General features: G+C 44.6%; 1 protein-coding gene across 1 annotated transcript in view; it reads right to left on the minus strand.

The window, feature by feature from the left end:
* LOC134455290 (trichohyalin-like) overlaps positions 1-20,000 on the minus strand; it is a 201,079-nt gene that overhangs the window by 69,506 nt on the left and 111,573 nt on the right. Inside the window, exons 22-23 of the mRNA XM_063206311.1 lie at positions 12,836-12,983; positions 991-1,144 (exon numbers count right to left, since the gene is read on the minus strand). Of these exons, the coding sequence (XP_063062381.1) occupies positions 991-1,144; positions 12,836-12,983 (302 nt within the window). The remainder of the gene's footprint in view (positions 1-990; positions 1,145-12,835; positions 12,984-20,000) is intronic.

Here is a 20,000-nt window from a genome sequence, read left to right on the forward strand (position 1 = left end):
AGTGACAGAAAGGGGAAGACATCAGCTACAGCATATGCTAATGTGAAGTAAAGTTTTAAGGCAATATGGACCAAAATATGACTTCAGTTTGAATGTGTCAAGTGTTTAGTCGGTGGCTTGTGCTGAAGGCTGGCTGTTGCATACAGTCACACTTTTTGCTGTTTTGACAATGCCGTGCTGTTTAACATTTGAAATACAGAAGTTGCTGGTGCCCTTCAGGCAGAGGCCTCATAACTCCTACAGAGCCAAAGACGGCATCAGCCCTCTCTCATCCTTCCATGTGCAGTGGCACAAAAGGCCAGGACCAAAACATGAATTAAGAATAGAATCTGGATATTTATAAACTCAAGAAAAATAAAGGTGTGTCCTGTCTTACCGGTGGTTTGAGTGTGCGTGTGTTCGTTGGCCTGCTCCCTCTCCATGGTGAGTGTGTATTGCATGTGGGTATGTGTGTTTGAGTGTGTGCATCTGTACATTGGCCCTCTCTCTCTCTCTCTCTCTCTCTCTCTCTCTCTCTCTCTCTCTCTCTCTCTCTCTCTCTCTCTCTCTCTAGTGTGTCAGTGTGTATTGTATGTGTGTGTGTGTGTGTGTGTGTGTGTGTGTGTGTGTGTGTGTGTGTGTGTGTGTGTGTGTGTGTGTGTGTCTGCGTGTGTCCAGTCTTACCTGCAACTTAAGTGTGTGCATCTGTTTGTTGGGCTGTTCTCTCTCCATGCTTAGTGTGTGAGTGTGTATTGTATTTGTAAGTGTGTGTCCAGTCTCACCTGTAGTTTGAGAGTGTATGTGTTGGTTGCCGTGCTCCCTCTCCATGGTGAGTGTGTGAGTGTGTATTGTGTCTGTGTGTGTGTGTATGTATTGTGTGTGTGTGTGTGTGTGTGTGTGTGTGTGTGTGTGTGTGTGTGTGTGTGTGTGTGTGTGTGTGTGTGTGTGTGTGTGTGTGTGTGTGTGTGTGTGTGTGTGTGTGTGTGTGTGTGCGTGTGTGTGAAGTCCTACCTGCAGCTTGAGTGTGTGTATGTGTTGGTTGGCGTGCTCCCTCTCCATGCTGAGTGTGTGTGTGTGTGTCTGCTGCTGCATGGCCTCCTCGAGAGCCTGCTGAAGAGACTGCTGAGCCACCACCGCCTCCTCCTGCAGACGCAACACCATCTCCCTACACACACACACACACACACACACACACACACACACACACACACACACACACACACACACACACACACACACACACACACACACACACACACACACACACACACACACACACACACACACACACACGCACAGTTTCAGACAGACAGTCACATATACATGTTCACACACACAGTTACAGACACAGACTAAGGGCTTCCGCACACCGGCTCCGACAAAGTGCTGAGCACTGCTGGGCAAAAGTTCGATTTCATTGTTTTCAATAGAACCCCACACACGGGCGCCGATGTCCGCGGACATTCGCCGATGTCGGATAGCAATTTGAGACAAGTTCTATTTTGTCGGCGCCGCCCATTGACTTTCAATGCAATGTTCGTGTGAAATTTGATTTGGGGGTCCGAATTATGTTGGAAGCAAAGTGCGCTGCAGTGCTGTTGGAGCCAATGTAAATATGTATAAACATGTGCACACACGTGCACGCGCGCACACACACACACACACACACACACACACACACACACACACACACACACACACACACACACACACACACACACACACACACACACACACACACACACACACACACACACACACACACACACACACACACACACAGAGTGAAATGAGACACAACAGAGCAGTGTGTGAGTGAGTCAGAGCTGGACAGAATGTGTCAGCAAATCAATCCAAAGGGATATCCCTGCTGGCAGCAGTGTGTGTGTGTGTGTGTGTGTGTGTGTGTGTGTGTGTGTGTGTGTGTGTGTGTGTGTGTGTGTGTGTGTGTGTGTGTGTGTGTGTGTGTGTGTGTGTGTGTGTGTGTGTGTGTGTGTGTGTGTGTGTGTGTGCGTGCGTCCGTGCCTGAGTGTACACATGTCTGGCAATGAAGTGTGTTTGGTAGTGCAGTCTGTTTGGCAGACAGTGTGTTAGTGAGCCTGACATGTAAATAAGAGAGTTGCCCCCGCTCCACTCCTCTCTCTTGCTGAGTAGTGCAGTGTCCAATGACCTACACTATACAGTACTATACAGTACACAGTAAGGATAGACCGATATATATATCAGTATTGGTATCGGGCAGATATTTGCATTTTTTAAGTGTATCGTATCGGCCGATACGCGTGTGGTTTTGGCCGATACGCAATATTTATTATTTTATGTCATTTTTTTTTTTTTTTTAAAGCAGCAAGACACTTAATTTTTTTAATACTTGATTGTTAGACATTACTTGATTGTTAGAGTGGGTGTTTAAATGTTACAAGTTCTACCTCAATTTGATAATGTTAAAGGAATGTTTATTTTTAACTTGAGACCTGGAATATTTGTCATTTTTAACCTTTTTTTAACCCATATCGGCCCCAAATATCGGAAATCGGGTATCGGCCAAGGGTGATGAAAAATAAAATCGGTATCGCATCGGCCATTAAAAAACCTGTATCGGTCGACCCCTAGTACACAGCATGGAGACACACCACACTCATGGCTGACTCACTGATACACATACACTGCAGACTCACCAGCACATTGCATTGGCATTGTATTGCTGACTTGACTTGGTGTCGGTGGGACCTACAGATATGAGTCAAACATGTGCTCCCACGTTTAGATGGCAACAACGCTTACATGCAGGAACGGTCCTAGGGGCAGCACCTGCGAGAGGGCAGCACACCGTCGCGATACTCTGCCCCCAAACACACTGGCTACGTTCACATGACAATTTTGATTCCGAATTAACTCACTTTAATTCTGAATGAAGCTTAAAACGCTTTGAAAACGTCATGTAAACACTTCACAATTCAGAATTAAATGAAAGATCAAGGTAAAATCGATGGAACTATTTAATTCTGAATTATTAATTTGGAATTAAAAATATCAAGTAAACATAGCAAGTGTGAAAATCGCGAATTAGCGCTATTACCACGCTATTGCAATAATAACATGGTATCAGCAGTTTTTATCAGTAGTTATAATGCCGTGTCCAGACCAAGAGCGAACTACGCTGCCTGGTAGCGTGGGTAGCAGAAGAAGTTTCGCCTTGAATTCGCTGTATTCGCTCCAGACGCAGCATTGACATGTTTGATTCAGCTAATCCCATAACGGCTCTGGCTTGACAGCCTGGGACATTCGGAGATATGAACGCTCCAATTGGTTTTCGCCGAACAGCGTCAGAGCGATTACGATTAGATTGAGTTTAATCGTCAACATTCGCTCTGGTTGCTCAAGAAGCTTCGCTCCTGGCGAATTCGCTTTGGTAGTGCAGGTCGCCTGCCCTCCATAGAGAAATAATGACTTCCGTCGCTTCGTTCACTCCGTTCGCTCTTGGTCTGTACGCGGCATTAGCAGGTTTTTTTTGTGTGTGCAGATTTCGTTATCTTTCTTTGGCAGAGGGGGCACCGACCAGGACACCACTGCTTAAACGTTTCCTAACCCCGACCCTACTCCAAAAATAAAATGTTACCACATATTTGAACGTCCCTTTCACTGTTTTTCTGTTGGTAACAATGCAACCTCATGTGTTTACTGTATGCATCCTGCCCACTAATCCTAAGCCTAAGGTAATGTAATTTCTCACTGTTAACAAGCGTTATCACATGGTACTTTTTATGCAGAGACACTACAATAGGGACTTCTTTCTTACATGGTTCAGTTTGTCACCAAACATCCCATAATAACCGTGCTTCACTGTGGAGATTGACGCCATTTTGCTGTTCTGCTTACAACCCGTCTCTTTTCACTACATGACCTATATCTGCATAGACAAGCAACCGAACATCACGTTTCTAAAGTTTCTAAATAGCAGTCACTGCAAACAGAGAGCCAAGTGCTATTATTGTCTTTTTCCATTGTTCTACAAAAAAGACTCCAAAGACACACACAAAAAACACAAAAACACACAGACCTACTGCCATCGACATGTGTGTTGCTTACATGAGTGAATGCATCTGTTTGTATATTGCATGCTACCTGCACTGTTTTTTCTGACCCCAGGTAAGAAAACAACCAACACAAAAGGAAACAATCACCTGTTTCTATGTACATGTGTGTGCATGTGTGTGACAATGGGAAAAAGGCATTGTCCTCTATTCAAAAGTTCAAAGGCTTCTGTAAAAGTTTTTTAGTGTGCCTGGAAAGGATGCTACAGGAGGTTGTGTGTATGTGTGCCTACGTGTGTGTGAGTGTACGCACGTGTGTGTGTGTGTGTGTGTGTGTGTGTGTGTGTGTGTGTGTGTGTGTGTGTGTGTGTGTGTGTGTGTGTGTGTGTGTGTGTGTGTGTGTGTGTGTGTGTGTGTGTGTGTGTGTGTGTGTGTGTGTGTACATGTGTGCACATGTGTGTATATGTATGTACGTGTGTGTACGTGTGTGTATTTGTTTGTGTAAGGCACTAGTAGGGGTCATTGGACTCTCTGGGCGATGAAGGAGACAATGGGATGGAGAGCACAAAAAGTAGAAGAGGAGGCCAGCTGCTGAGAGAGAGAGAGAGAGAGAGAGAGAGAGAGAGAGAGAGAGAGAGAGAGAGAGAGTGAGAGAGACAGAGAGAGAAACAGAGAGAGAGAGAGAGAGAGAGAGAGAGAAAGAGAGAGAGGAGAGGAGAGGACAGAGAGAGAGAGAGAGAGAGAGAGGAGAGGAAGAGAGAGGAGAGGAGAGGAAGAGAGGAGAGGAAGAGAGGAGAGGAGAGGAGAGGCGAGGGGAGAGAGAGAGAGAGAGAGAGTGGAGAGAGAGGAGAGAGAGAGAGGAAGAGAGAGAGAAGAGGAGAGGAGAGAGCAGGATCGATCAAGTGTCTATTTCTACCCCTACGCTTTCACAATGGGAACCGGCTGCCATCATACACACACACACACACACACACACACACACACACACACACACACACACACACACACACACACACACACACACACACACACACACACACACAGACGCACACAAGCACACACACACACACACACACACACACACACACACACACACACACACACACACAGACACACACACACACGCACACACACACACATGCCTGTGAGGAAGAGGAGGAAGAGGAAGAGGAAAAAGAGGGGGAACGGGGGAAGGGAAAAAACGATCAATACGACAAATTATTACAATTTCCACCAACCTCCACTGGACATTTCATGGGACTCACACACACACACACACACACACACACACACACACACACACACACACACACACACACACACACACACACACACACACACACACACACACACACACACACACACACACACACACACACACACACACTAGAGAGTGTGTATTTGTGCTATAAGTGGAAGTGTGCCGTTCCATGGAGAAGCCAAACTGACGTGCGGTGTGAGAGGAAAGGGGGGGACATGCAGCACAAAGGAACAAATAAAAACATACACAACAGCAATCAGGAAGACAGACAAAAAGACAGACAGAAAGACAGACAGACATACAGAGTGGGGACTGAAGTGTCTCCAGTGCTATAGGACAGCAGCACCAGCCCCTCACACCCGCCCCCTCCACAGCGTTGAGTGACACAGTCTGAATAAGCCACGTCAATTGGTTTAGAGTGGTGGAGAGAGGGCTGCTGCAGCATAGTGTGGGTTACAGTGCTGGAGTGGGGTCAAGGGGCTGTAGTGTAGGTTAGGTTGGCTGTTGAGTGGGGGCTATGGGGCTACAGTACCATAGTGGGGGCCACAGTAGCAGAACAGGTGCTACTGTATAGGGCTACCATTAGAAAGGGGAGGCTGGGGGGGTGGGGGCTTGTGCTGGTACAGGGATGGAAGGGGGGCTGACAAAACTCTCAGGACAGGAAGTTCTCACTGTGTGATGGGCGTGTGGGGGCAGATATCACCTACTATTTAAGGAGACAGTCTTAGAGTCAGAGGGTTAGAGGTTCGAATCCCAAGCCATTCATGGCTGAAGTGCCCTTGAGCAAGGCAACTAACCCCACATTCCTCTAGATACTGTAACTAATATACTGTATATATATTTTGCACATACGTAGTATATATCGTAAGCTGCTTTGGCTAATTTAGCCAAAGCAGCTTACGATATATATGAACTTTATTACAGGCTCTAGGCCCAATAGGCAGACACACATCATATTATACATAAAAAAACAATAACATATAAAATAGGCAGGAAAAGAAAAGGAAGAAAAAAAAACAACAAGCAATAATGCCTAAGCATATACAAATATACACTGTGTGCAGAATTATTAGGCAAACAAGTTTTTTGACAAAACATCCATTTTATGCATATTGTCCGCCACCACCCTTTATGGACATGAACACCTATTGGATTTAAGGATTCCAGGTCATCCATATTGGTATAATAAGAGACAATGTGATCGAAGGAGCCCAATACCCTATATCAGGGCAAAATTAATGTGCATAATTATTAGGCAACTTTGTTTTCCTCTGGGAAAATGAGCCACAAAAGAGATCTAACAAACTCTGTAAAGACTATAAACTATTTTGAAGTCTTCTAGAGGGGTGTGGCTGTCTTGAAATATTGGTCACATCCATATAGTGCACCGTTACAAGCCATCAGTGTCACATGACATGCGCTCACAAAGTAAATGCCAGATTGAGAAGAATTGAAGATGAAACTACCATAAAACTATTTCCCTGCAGTGCTGTTATATTCCAGAACTGAAACCTACATTGAGTGTCCACAAGAACATTGTATTCAGCACTCAGAGACATGGCCAAGGTAAAACAGGCTGAAACCTGAAGACCACTCAACAAGAAACTTAAGTGAAGACTGGATCAAGAAATCTCGGAAGGCATATTTTTCGATGGTCTTATGAACTAGTGCAAGTGACTGATAATGGACCAGCTAGATGAGCCTATGGCTAGATCAGTAATGTGCACACTCGGATCAGTTCCTGAGTTCCACTCAAATACCAGCAGATTACTGCATAAATACCATTGTCTTCGTAAAAGATGCAAATGTCTTCCTCTCAATGATCCAGCCATGGGCTCATCCACCCTGTCTGTCAAGAGTCACTTTCCCAAGTCCATAATACCTTTGAAAACTCTGTCCCCAGGTATTTTTGACCCAGTCTTGACTTAATTAACTTGTTAAATGGTTGTCTGGTGTCATCCCTTCTTACATATCTCTGAGTGCTCAATACCCTGTTCTTCTGGACACTCGGTGTTGGTTTCTGTTCTGGAATATGATAGGACTGCAGGGTAATAATTGTTTTGTAGTTTCACATTAAATTCTTCTCAATGTTTGGCAGTGACATTTCTTAAGAGACTGATGACTTTGTAACGGTGCATCTGATAGTTCTGTACGAACATGACCAACATCTTGCTAATTTCAAGACAGCCACACCCATCTAGAACACTTCAAAATTGTTAATAGACATTTCAGAGTTTGTTAGATCTATCTTGTGGCCCATTTTCCCAGAGGAAAACAAATTTGCCTAATAATTATGCACACCTGATATAAGATGTTGGGCACCTTCGACCACACCCCCATCTTATTATACAAATATGCATGACCTGGAATGTTTAAATCCAATAGGTTTTCGTGTTCATATAGATTGCTGTTGCAAAATATGCATAACAAAGACAATATGGTCAAAAAACTTGTTGCCAAATAATTCTGCACACAGTGTATCTGTCATGACAGTCTTAAAAGGCAGCCATACCAATGCTTCCACATATATGATTGATATCGGAAAGAGCTGCATCTGGAGCTTGTGAGAGTCATTATAATACAGTTTTTAGACTTATCCAGACGGCACATGAACTTAATCATTAGGTTCCTCAAGAGACCAGGTAAAGTACAAAGTCCTGAGTCACAAAATAATTTACTAGCACTGCAACTCCTAGGCTTTTTCAGCAATATCCTCAGACAGTCATTATATGCCGCGTGGAGTTTGCACAATGTTTCTTTTTTGTAGGTGACCCATAATGAGGCTGCATAAGGCTACAATAGGCACGAAACAAGCTTATTTTTACATCATCAGAACAGTGGTGAAATTTTCGGTAACGCTTTATTTTACGGTACAGTATTTACTATGTACTTTCTGGGTAACAACTGGGTAACAGAAGGAAATTACATGGTACCTAGAATGTAAAAAGGGGGTAAATACGATGTAAATACTGTGTAATTACAGAGGAAAAAACTCAAAAGTTACCATGAAACTACACTGTGTATTTTCTGGGTAACAATTGGGTAACAGAAAGAAATTACCCAATTGTTATCCAGAAAATACACAGTGTAGTTTCTTGGTAAGTTTTGTGTTTCCCCTGTAATTACATAGTATTTACATCGTAATTACCCCCTTTTTTCCATTCTAGGTACCATGTAACTTCTCTCTACGGTACAGTATTTACCATGTACTTTCTGGGTAACAACTGGGTAACAGAGAGAAGTTACATGGTACCTAGAATGAAAAAAGGGGGGTAATTACGATGTAAATACTATGTAATTAGAGGGAAAAACCTCAAAACTTACCATGACACTACACTGTATTTTCTGGGTAATTATTGTTTGATGGCAATTTAAAAAAGGATGAAAGTGCTACCTATTTACCTGTTTGTTTTACAGCAATACCACATTTAATTACTAGGTTAATGTGCTGCTCTGGATGGTAATTACACAACTCCAAAGTCAGAACTTACAAGGAACAGTATTTCATAATTACCCTCTTTTTACATTCTAGGTACCATGTAATTTCCCTCTGTTACCCAGTTGTTACCCAGAAAGTACATAGTAAATACTGTACCGTAAAATAAAGCGTTACCACATTTTCTAACCAACATGTTTGCTTGGACATACAACATTCGTCTCTGCCTATACATGTCAGCATCATCCTCTAGCTTATCAGTGATGATGTGCCCAAGATATTTTGTGCTGCTTGATACACGTATAGATATATACTACGTATATGCAAAATATACATTTTCAGTAAAAATGCGAGATAATTGCAAAGTAGAGTGATGTAATGAGCAAATTATGGATGTACTCACATGTACACTACTACTGGACAGACTTCCAACCACAGATCTTGATGACGTATGTGTAGCGTTTTTTTGTAGGCCAACATGTTTTTTGAGTGTGTAGCACATTTTCATCGACAATTGACGATTTCTCATCGGTTCCGGTTGCGAGAATAGGCAGCTTAGTCAGACGAACTTAAATGTAGAATTCATGTATGTATCCGTATGTATATGCCCTTACTACCAGACTGGCGTAGAGGGATCCACAGTGCTACAGTGGCTGAATAAAGGGGTTTGTAGTGGGCTGGCATATTGAATACCATAAGGCAGGGATGTCAAACTCAGGCCCGGGGGCCAAATCTAGCCCACAGAGTCATTTTAATCAGCCCGCGAGATCATTTCAAACGTGTATTACAGTTGGCCAACATACACCACAAATGTAAAGTGCTACAATAGGGCCCAGGCCATTGAAACACTCTTATGCAACACAATGTGCGGGCACATTTGAACTACCATATATGATGGGGAAATGCGTGTATGAAATTGAACTATGACTATTAAGTGCATGCGCGCACAATCTTAGTAAATTTTTTAAAACAAATATTGAGTTCCGCCTGCAACTTCGTCCCAGATTTTGATTTTGGTCCTGAGTCAGTTAGAGTTTGACACCCTCCATCCGTTCCTCCGCTCCCCAGCTTTTGAGTGACACTGTCTGAATAAGCCGCAGCACGTGGTCGCCACACAAGGGCCAGTAATGGCAGGTTTTGGGTGATAAGTCTGCGTACAAGCACATGTGAAAGCCATCTAGAGCCGCAGCGTATAATAATATAAAACGATATGTCAGGACGCATTTCAGTTAGCCTGGCGAGGAAGCGGGGGGAAGGGTGGAGTGTATGTGGGTGTGTGTGTGTGTGTGTGTGTGTGTGTGTGTGTGTGTGTGTGTGTGTGTGTGTGTGTGTGTGTGTGTGTGTGTGTGTGTGTGTGTGTGTGTGTGTGTGTGTGTGTGTGTGTGTGTGTGAGAGGGTGGGAGGCACTGCTGTAGTTCAAACGGTCATCACTGGCAGCAGCAGCAGCAACAGCACATGTGTTTTAGTCCACATCTGTGTGTATGTGTGTGTGTGTGTGTCTAAACCCATAGTTGTATATGCATGTCTGTACAACTGTGTGTGTGTGTGTGCTGTTCTACTGTGAGAGTGTTTATGTCGACACAAACAGTATGTGTGTGTACAGTGTGTGTGTCTGTGAGAGTATATGTGTGCATGTTTTGTGTGTGTGTTTGTGCGTGGGTGGGTGTGTGCGTTTGTGCATGTGTGTGTGGATGTATGTGTGTGTGTGTGTGTGTGTGTGTGTGTGTGTGTGTGTGTGTGTGTGTGTGTGTGTGTGTGTGTGTGTGTGTGTGTGTGTGTGTGTGTGTGCGTGTGTGAGTGTATATGTTGTGGTTTCCACTTCGGCAGAAAGAGCGCTGTTAAGTGAAAAAAAGAGGAGTGTTTAGTAATGGTAAGCGATTGGGGCAGCGTGAGGGAGCGTGTGTTGGGTGCCAAGAGTGGGGCCCTGTGTAATTGCTGCTCTGGCATACATGTACCGTACTACTCTCTCCTCTCCTCTCCTCTCCTCTCCTCTCCTCTCCAACCCTCTCCTCTCCTCTCCTCTGCTCTCCTCTCTTCTCCTCTCCTCTCCTCTCCTCTGCAACCCTCTCCTCTGCTCTCCTCCCCAACCCTCTCCTCTCCTCTGCTCTGCTCTGCTCTGCTCTGCTCTCCTCTCCTCTCCTCTGCTCTCCTCCCCAACCCTCTCCTCTCCTCTGCTCTGCTCTGCTCTGCTCTGCTCTCCTCTCCTCTCCTCTCCTCTGCTCTGCTCTCCTCTCCTCTCCTCTCCTCTCCTCTCCTCTCCTCTCCGCTTTCCTCTCCTCTCCTCCTCTCCTCTGTTCTACTAAGGGGGAAATGAACACTCTATGTATGGGATGGGCAGCCACAGAGGAGACAAAGGGCTTTGGGGAACACTGAAAGGGAGGGATGGGTGTGTGTGTGTACGCATGTGCATGCGTGTGTGTTTGCTCGTATGTGAGTGAGGGTGGGGAAGAGTATGATTATGAGTGAGAGACACAGTGTGCGTGTCTGTGTGTGCGCGCACGCACGCGCGAGTGAGAGAGAGTGTTTAAGTCTATATGTTTGTGTGTGTGTGTGTGTGCGCTCGCGCGTGCGCGCGCGTGTGTGTGCATGTGTCTGTGTTATGTGGGGACTTCCCCTATGAGCTGTTCCAGCTGAAAGGCATTTTGCATCATGGTCTGCTCAACAATTAACATTTGTGAGGGTTCCCGTCACTCCCTCCCTCCCTCTACATCCTTCTCTCTCTCTCTCTCTCTCTCTCTCTCTCTCTCGCTCTCTCTCTTCACGAGTTATCCTCCAGCTTTTTCCCATGCATGCACCTACATATTCAAGATCCCATATGTGCAGATGACTTGCAGACGTGCACACACACACACACACACACACACACACACACACACACACACACACACACACACACACACACACACACACACACACACACACACACACACACACACACACACACACACACACACACACACACACACACACACACACACTAAGTGACAACATTCAACAGTTTTGACGATGGGAACTTTAACAACTCTGACTCGGGCATAAAACTTTGGCTAACAAGCATTAAGTTCAATTTAGTGTGCAAATAAGGTTGATTATCCGGGCCCATATTGCCAAGATCAGAAATAAAGTATCCTAAAAATAAAGTTATGTACTTCCAACCACACTCTCATACACAACACACACACACACACACACACACACACACACACACACACACACACACACACACACACACACACACACACACACACACACACACACACACACACACACACACACACACACACACACACACACACACAAAGCAAAGGCACAGAGAGCTAACTAACATGTGCTGAGGATGACGCACTGTAGCGGAGCCATGCTAGGCTAATTTGACGTCCGTGCCTTGGAAATCTGCGCTGCACATTTACAGCTAATTCAAAACAAATTTGCCAGCTAAATGGTGGAGCGACAACAGCACCTAATGAGGACAAGGTGTAGGAGGGGGGACACTTTTAAGTCTATTTGCTTTGGCGGTTTGGGTCCGATCGATAATCACTTGCATTGATCATTGAAGTTGCTGCAGTACGGGGCCAAAGTTAGGTGGACATAGCGAATAACTGAGTAAGGGTTTGGAAGGAGGATTTGGATGAAGGAGCTGTGGACTGATGGATGTGGATCTGTACGTGAATGGCTGCCTGTATTTCTCTCTCTCTCTCTCTCTCTCTCTCTCTCTCTCTCTCTCTCTCTCTCTCTCTCTCTCTCTCTCTCTCTCTCTCTCTCTCTTCCTTGTCTATGCCTGTATACACATGTAAATGTGTGTGTGGTGTGTGGTGTGTGGTGTGTGTGTGTGTGTGAGAAAGAGAGTGTGTGAGCATGTGTGTGTGTGTTGTGTGTTGTGTGTGTTGAAATATTCTTGCCTGGAAATGTGTGCAAGGATGGCTGTGTGCATGTGGATGTGTGTGAGTGTGTATAAATGCCACAAACCCTGTGTGTGTGTGTGTGTGTGTGTGTGTGTGTGTGTGTGTGTGTGTGTGTGTGTGTGTGTGTGTGTGTGTGTGTGTGTGTGTGTGTGTGTGTGTGTGTGTGTGTGTGTGTGTGTGTGTGTGTGTGTGTGTGTGTGCGCGTGTGCGCTACTGTACGTACTGCATGTGTGTGAGCTGGCTGTGGCTCTTGTGCCCGCTGGTCTCCAGGCGTACGCTGTGGGCCACACGCTCACTCAGTCGCTCCTCCGCACTGCGCAGACCAGACTCCAGCACACACACACGCTCCTCCTGACCCGCCAATGCCTGGGCTACAGAGAGAGAGAGAGAGAGAGAGAGAGAGAGAGAGAGAGAGAGAGGGAGAGAGAGAGAGAGAGAGAGATTGATTAAGGATACTAAAAAAACAGTTAATGTATGTATTCAGTACATATTTTCCCATCATATTACATTTTAAAATATATTTTTTTGTGTGAGAGAGAGAGCGAGAGAGAGAGAGAAAGAGAGAGAGAGAGAGAGAGATTAATGATACAAAAAAAACAATCAGCATGTAGGTACATATTTTCCCATCATATTACATTTTCAAATATATTTGTGTGTATGTGTGTGTGTGAGAGAGAGAGAGAGAGAGAGAGAGAGAGAGAGAGAGAGAGAGAGAGAGAGAGAGAGAGAGAGAGAGACAGGGAGAGGTGAGTAACAATAATCAAAGGGTGAAAAGGAAAGGGTTGCAAGAGTGAGGAGAGCACACTTTTGGGAAAGAAAAAAGAGAGTGAGAGAGAGAGAGAGAGAGAGAGAGAGAGAGAGAGAGAGAGAGAGAGAGAGAGAGAGAGAGAGAGAGAGAGAGAGAGAGAGAGAGAGAGATAGAGGGAGAGAGAGGGAGAGAGAGGGAGAGAGAGAGAGAGAGAAGCAACATTGAACAGAGCACAGAGATGGGAAAGGGGGTGGAGACGAAATGACAGCGGGACAATAAGAGAGTGACAGAGAGGTGCGAGAGAGAGGGGAGGGAGGGATGAGAGGACAAGGTTAGCAGAGAAGGAAAAATAGAAGGCAAACAGAACAAGCAACAATGGAGCAAAGGTCATTAATAGAATAAATTAAAGAGAAGATAGAGAAAGCAAACGAGTGAGGAAAGGAGAAAGAGAGATTGGTGGGTAGGAACAGAGAGAAAAGTGAGGAAAATGGAAGAACGGAGAGAGTGAGATGGAGAGAATGAGAGAAAAGGAAGAGAGAGATATAAAAGGACAGAAGTAAATAGTAAATACAGAGCAAAAAAAAGAGGCTACTCACAGTGCACCCTACAACACACACACACACACACACACACACACACACACACACACACACACACACACACACACACTGTTTCAACCACGTACGCACGCACACGTACGAATGCACGCACACGTACGAATGCACGCACGCACCCATGCTCTCTCTCTCTCTTGCAAACATGCAAGTAAGAATGTACAGTATGGACACACACACACACAGATCACTTGAAATAATTCAGCATTTTTGAAATCCCCGATAACATATTTTATAGACAATATTCCAACACTTTTAATGTTGCTCTGGCAATCATGCGTACCACATCACCTGTCCCTCCCGCAGCACACAGCAAGACTGCCTACGACTGCTGATACAGAACAAAACCTTGCCAGCTGTTTGGACGGTTCCTGTAGATAGCCCTGGCAGCAACCCACTAGTGGAAACTACGGCACACACACCCACACACAAGCACACGAGCACGCACGCACGCACACATTTTACTTCTTTATTTGGATTGACAGATATACAATTATCATGGCACAATCCAAATTTGGTTTAAAAGGAGTCCAATACAGCACTAGAATCTTCTGTTCATAATGTCCTAAGGATAAAGGTGGCATACACACACACAACCAGGAGATAGAAATAGTCTACAAAAACACAGTTTTAGCCCTTTAGCAAACAACACACGTTTGGTGGGCACACACACAAGCCAAAAATGCAGTTCAACCAACACACACACATGCACACACATACACACATACACACACAGTAACCAACGTAGATGAGTGAGTGAAAGGGAGAACACATAGACACACATTCACACACACACACACACACACACACACACATGCACACACGTACACACATACACACACACACACACACACACACACACACACACACACACACACACACACACACACACACTCATTCACACGCACGCACGCAGGCACACACACACACACACACACACACACAGAAAACACACACAGAGAAGGGAGCGTGGTCAGATGACTCATTTTCATGACATTTATCGCCGGCAATAGAAAGATCCATTTAGATCAGCATGTTTCTAACGTTCAACATGTAATCTCCAGCATGACGAGATAATTTAGACAATTTTCTAAGTACACTTTTGCAAAAATATCCCCCTCCGGAGAGCAGGGGCCGGGCCCATGTTATTGCTACATGAGGCCCAGCAGACGCAATAAAAGAAAACAAAATCAGGAGGACATTGGAGGATAATAATTGTGCGTGCACACACACACACACACACACACACACACACACACACACACACACACACACACACGCTCGCAAGCACACACACACACACGCACGCACGCACGCATGCACACACACACAAGAGAAAAAAAAAGAAATAAAAAAAGAGGGAGAAGAGCAGATAAAAACTAAGAAAAAAAACTAAAATAATGAAATAAAACAAAATTTCTATTTAAAAACAGAAGAAAAAAGAAGAAGAAAACATGATCCACTGATTGTCTGCCCTCCTCTTCCGTCTGATTCCTGGCACGGGGCCTGGTATGGGCTGAATGTGCCGTCAATGGAAATCATACATATGCCAGCGTGCAGAGCTGCTAGCGCTTACAGAACATGTAAACGCCACTCCTTTTCATCGTGCCACATGCAAAACAACGCAGTACCATTTTCCATCAATAGATGGCACTCTTTACTTTGAAGGAGGAGACCCGGGGATGCACAATGCAAAGGCAGGCTTGGCTTCGTTGGTTGGTTGTGTTCCCCCTTTTATGTTTAGACAGGAATAAAACCTTATTGTTCTGGCCGCGTGCTACACGGGTTGGCACGCTATAGTACTAGCGTGTTGTATGCAAATCACGTGTGCGTTGGACTGGGGGTATTTAGGTGGCCCTGCTTTACGCCTGTGACATGGCGGAGGGATAGATTGCTTAGCAGGCACATTAACACGTAATCCTCCAGTGCCAGTGTCTGGCCCTCTGAACATGGATGCTCTTTTGTCTTGATTTCCCCCCGTTTTTTTGTGTGTGTGTATCTGATTTTGAAAAGATGCAAATGGTAGTGGTGTTTGAAAGTTGGCTGTCATTAAATTGTTGACATCTTTTGATAATAATGGGATTGGGGTGGTTGTTTACAGAAGAGCTGTGTGTTTGTGTGAGAGCAAGTGTGTATGTGAAATAGGAAAAAAAATACATTAGAAGTCTGCTGGGATTTTCTATTTTGTGCATGTGTGTGTGTGTGTGTGTGTGTGTGTGTGTGTGTGTGTGTGTGTGTGTGTGTGAAAGAGAGAGTATGTCATGAGGGGTGTGTGTGTGTGTGTGTGTGTGTGTGTGTGTGTGTGTGTGTGTGTGTGTGTGTGTGTGTGTGTATGAGAGAGAGAGAGAGAGAGAGAGGGGGGAAGAGAGAGAGAGAGAGAGAGAGAGAGAGAGAGAGACAGACAGACAGACAGACAGACAGACAGAAACAGAGAGAGAGAAAGAGAGAGTGTGTATGTGTGTGTATGTGTGTGTGTGTGTGTGTGTGTGTGTGTGTGTGTGCGTGCGTGCGTGTGTGTAGTACACTCTGGTGGGAGATGGCCATGAAACAGGGAATGCAGAAACTAATCCTAAAAAAGCCCCCACGCTGGCCAATGATTAATTTATGGCGTTGCAGAACCCAAACTGTTTAAATTGGGGGCCGTAGGAAATTGAACAGCCAAGTCGGAGCGCTAAATATTTAACGATGCACAAACAGTCTCTCTCTGCCCGCTCACCTCGCCGCCACAACGCAACCTCAAGGTAAAACGTTGTTAGAAATCTAAATAATCAATGCCAGTGGAGAGGGTGAGATGCGAGAGGGAAAAATAAGCTTCTAAAAAATTCATCTCTGGCCTAAAATCATTCAAGGCATCAATGCAGCCAAGAAGCTTTAACGCCGTCCATCTGTCTGTCCGTCCATCCGTCCACGCAAACTAACACGCACACAAACTTACACAAGCACACACTGATGTGTGGAGTGATTTGAGGGGAGCGGGCTCACGCTTCTCTCATGAACACACACACACACACACACACACACACACACACACACACACACACACACACACACACACACACACACACACACACACACACACACACACACACACACACACACACACACACACACACACAATGCCACACACGCATTCATAGGCAGAGGTTAAGAGAGCTGGGAGGAGCAAAATAGTTTTTTTTTCCCCTTTCTTCCAAACTTGGTCAGCGTGAAATATTCAGACTTCCACCATACCCAGTGCCTGATTTCTCCAGATGGATGGCAGAATTAAAATGAGAGAAAAAAGAATATACGTACCACACTTGCATTAATATCTGAAAATGTAAACCTACGGTTTCTGTAGTTCTGTTCTGTGGTTTCTGTCTTCTGAACTAGTCAGTTGTGTTGTTGTGGATCATATGCTGGCAGTGTGTGTAGGTCATTATTTTAAAGATATACATTGTGTGAGGCCATTCCTTTAAGGATGGGTGCTTTTCCCCCTCCAGCAAGCCACCCCCCAACCTCCACCAGCAGCAGTCCCAGCCCCTCTGCATCTCCCCCTAAAACCCCTACGCGTTCTTCCAAATGTATGCAAGCGAACGGGGGTTAAAAACGGCATCAAATAAAGTTTACCTTTGCCTTTGGATTTGAGCCGCTCTTGATTCCAAGCCAGAGGCGGTCGTTGCTCTGGCTTCTATTTACAATCCCTTTGGCAGCCCTACAACTGCCCCTGGCTATAACAGGCTGTACCTAATGTTCAAACTGGCAGGTAATCTTATGTCAAACATACTCCTTTGATATAGCATGATCAATAGATACTTGTAAAGAAGTAATTTCTCTCTGTTTTCTACCCAAGATTTCTTTCTTTTTTTGCTGTAAATGAAAAAAAAACTATATATAATTGATATATTTTTTTTCGGCCTCTCCTTGGGTGCTTCACACAAAAACACAAGACACCAATTGTAGTACAGCGGGCAATAAAAGAGCACAGAAATTGTGTGTTTTAGACATTTCCGGTGTACAACAATTTTTCGATCAATACAGCACGTAACACAATTATCTGCAGTAATCTAGTTGTATTGGGGGCTGTATGGCAGTGTGTGTGTGTGTGTGTGTGTGTGTGTGTGTGTGTGTGTGTGTGTGTGTGTGTGTGTGTGTGTGTGTGTGTGTGTGTGTGTGTGTGTGTGTGTGTGTGTGTGTGTGTGTGTGTGTGTGTGTGTGTGTGTGTGTGTGTTGGGGGGGTATAGTTAGTCATGGACCACTCCACCGTTCTGAGATAGAAATGCACACCCTGATAATTCCATCTTTCAGATTTAAACCACTGAGGTATGTCAAACATCTTCCCGCCCACAAAAACGATGGTGTGGGAGAGAGAGCCCTGTGTATGTACTTTCCACATGAGAGAAATTAAATTACAGATTGAAACGGCACCATGTTATAATCATGGCTCCTGATATAAAAATAAAAAGGGCAAAGAATTTTGAAAAATAACATAATAAAAGAAGCTGGACTTCTGGTATCTGGTTCTGTAATATGAAATGATCCATCTGGAGTGTAACGGTGGGGTTTGTAGAGGAAGGGTGGACGTTTGGCAGGATGTTTGGCAGAGCTGAGGAAGAGAGCTTTGGTGAGAGGCTGTGGCTTCACTGTTAGTTTTCTATACGCCAAGCCAGAGACAGAAACGGCTTTTACGTGTGTGTGCCTGTCTGTGTGTCTGCTTTTCTCTATGGGTAAGTATTTATGTATGTATGTATATTTGTGTGTGTGTGTATGTCCTGTGTGTATGTATGTATGTGTGTGTATGTATGTATGTATGTATGTATGTATGTATGTATGTATGTATGTATGTATGTATGTATGTATGTATGTATGTATGTATGTATGTATGTATGTATGTATGTATGTATGTGTGTATGCATTTATGCATGTGTGTATGCATGTATGTATTGTGTATGTATGCATGTGTGTACTGTGTATATATGTATGTATGTATGTATGTATGTATGTATGTATGTATGTATGTATGTATGTATGTATGTATGTATGTATGCATTTATGTATGTGTGTATGCATTTATGCATGTGTGTATGCATGTATGTATTGTGTATGTATGCATGTGTGTACTGTGTATGTATGCATGCATGTATGTATGTATGTATGTATGTATGTATGTATGTATGTATGTATGTATGTATGTATGTATGCATGTATGTATGTAAGTGTACATGGATGCATGCTTTGTGTGTTTCAGTGCAATGTCTTTAAGTGTATATACGTATGTCCTGAATCTTTGCATGTGTGTTTTCTTTGTGCACAGTGTAGAAGCATGTGCACGTACTGCAAGTGTGTGAATATAGATGTCTGATAGATGTCTAGTCTGATTTGATCCACACATTAAAACCGTTTTCTGACCATGCATCGCATCACATCACGAATGAGTGCCGCCTACACTTTCCACCGCACCACTCGACTCCCTCCCGTCGCTCAGCTCCCAACAAACACCAGCGCCAAGTGGCGATCTCCTTTCCACGCAGCGCCACATTAGGCGGCGGCCATTTGCATTTAAATGTTTCCTACTGTAGGAAGGAAGGGCGCACCGCAGCGCAACGCTCGCCGCAACGCTCGCCGCAACGCTCGCCACAACGTTCCGCAATTAGAATACCATGTATCATCTGCCGAACACTCGGACGTCTCCTCGCCTCTGCGCCACTCATCCGCACGGCACGCCGACATCATCAATCTCTGTCCGGCCAGCCAATCGGCGGCCAGCCTTCCTACAAGCGCTGGGTGTGGGATAGAAAAGCATATAGTTATACTACTGGCCTATAAGGTGTTTTTCTTTTATTATTCAAATCCACCAGCAAATTTCCTCATGTCACATTAAACATGATGGTTCGGAGTAAACAACTGTGTTGGCAATAAACAGCAGCATCGAAAATCAGATGTGGGCATGTGCATTTGTGGGGGCGTGTGGAGTCTTCACGTCTTTGATTGGACAAAGAATAAAATAGGAAAGAAAATGCACAGCAGTACCAGTCGAGGAGTACCAC

The sequence above is a fragment of the Engraulis encrasicolus genome, chromosome 9, assembly GCF_034702125.1.
Source record: "Engraulis encrasicolus isolate BLACKSEA-1 chromosome 9, IST_EnEncr_1.0, whole genome shotgun sequence".
Taxonomy (NCBI): domain Eukaryota; kingdom Metazoa; phylum Chordata; class Actinopteri; order Clupeiformes; family Engraulidae; genus Engraulis; species Engraulis encrasicolus.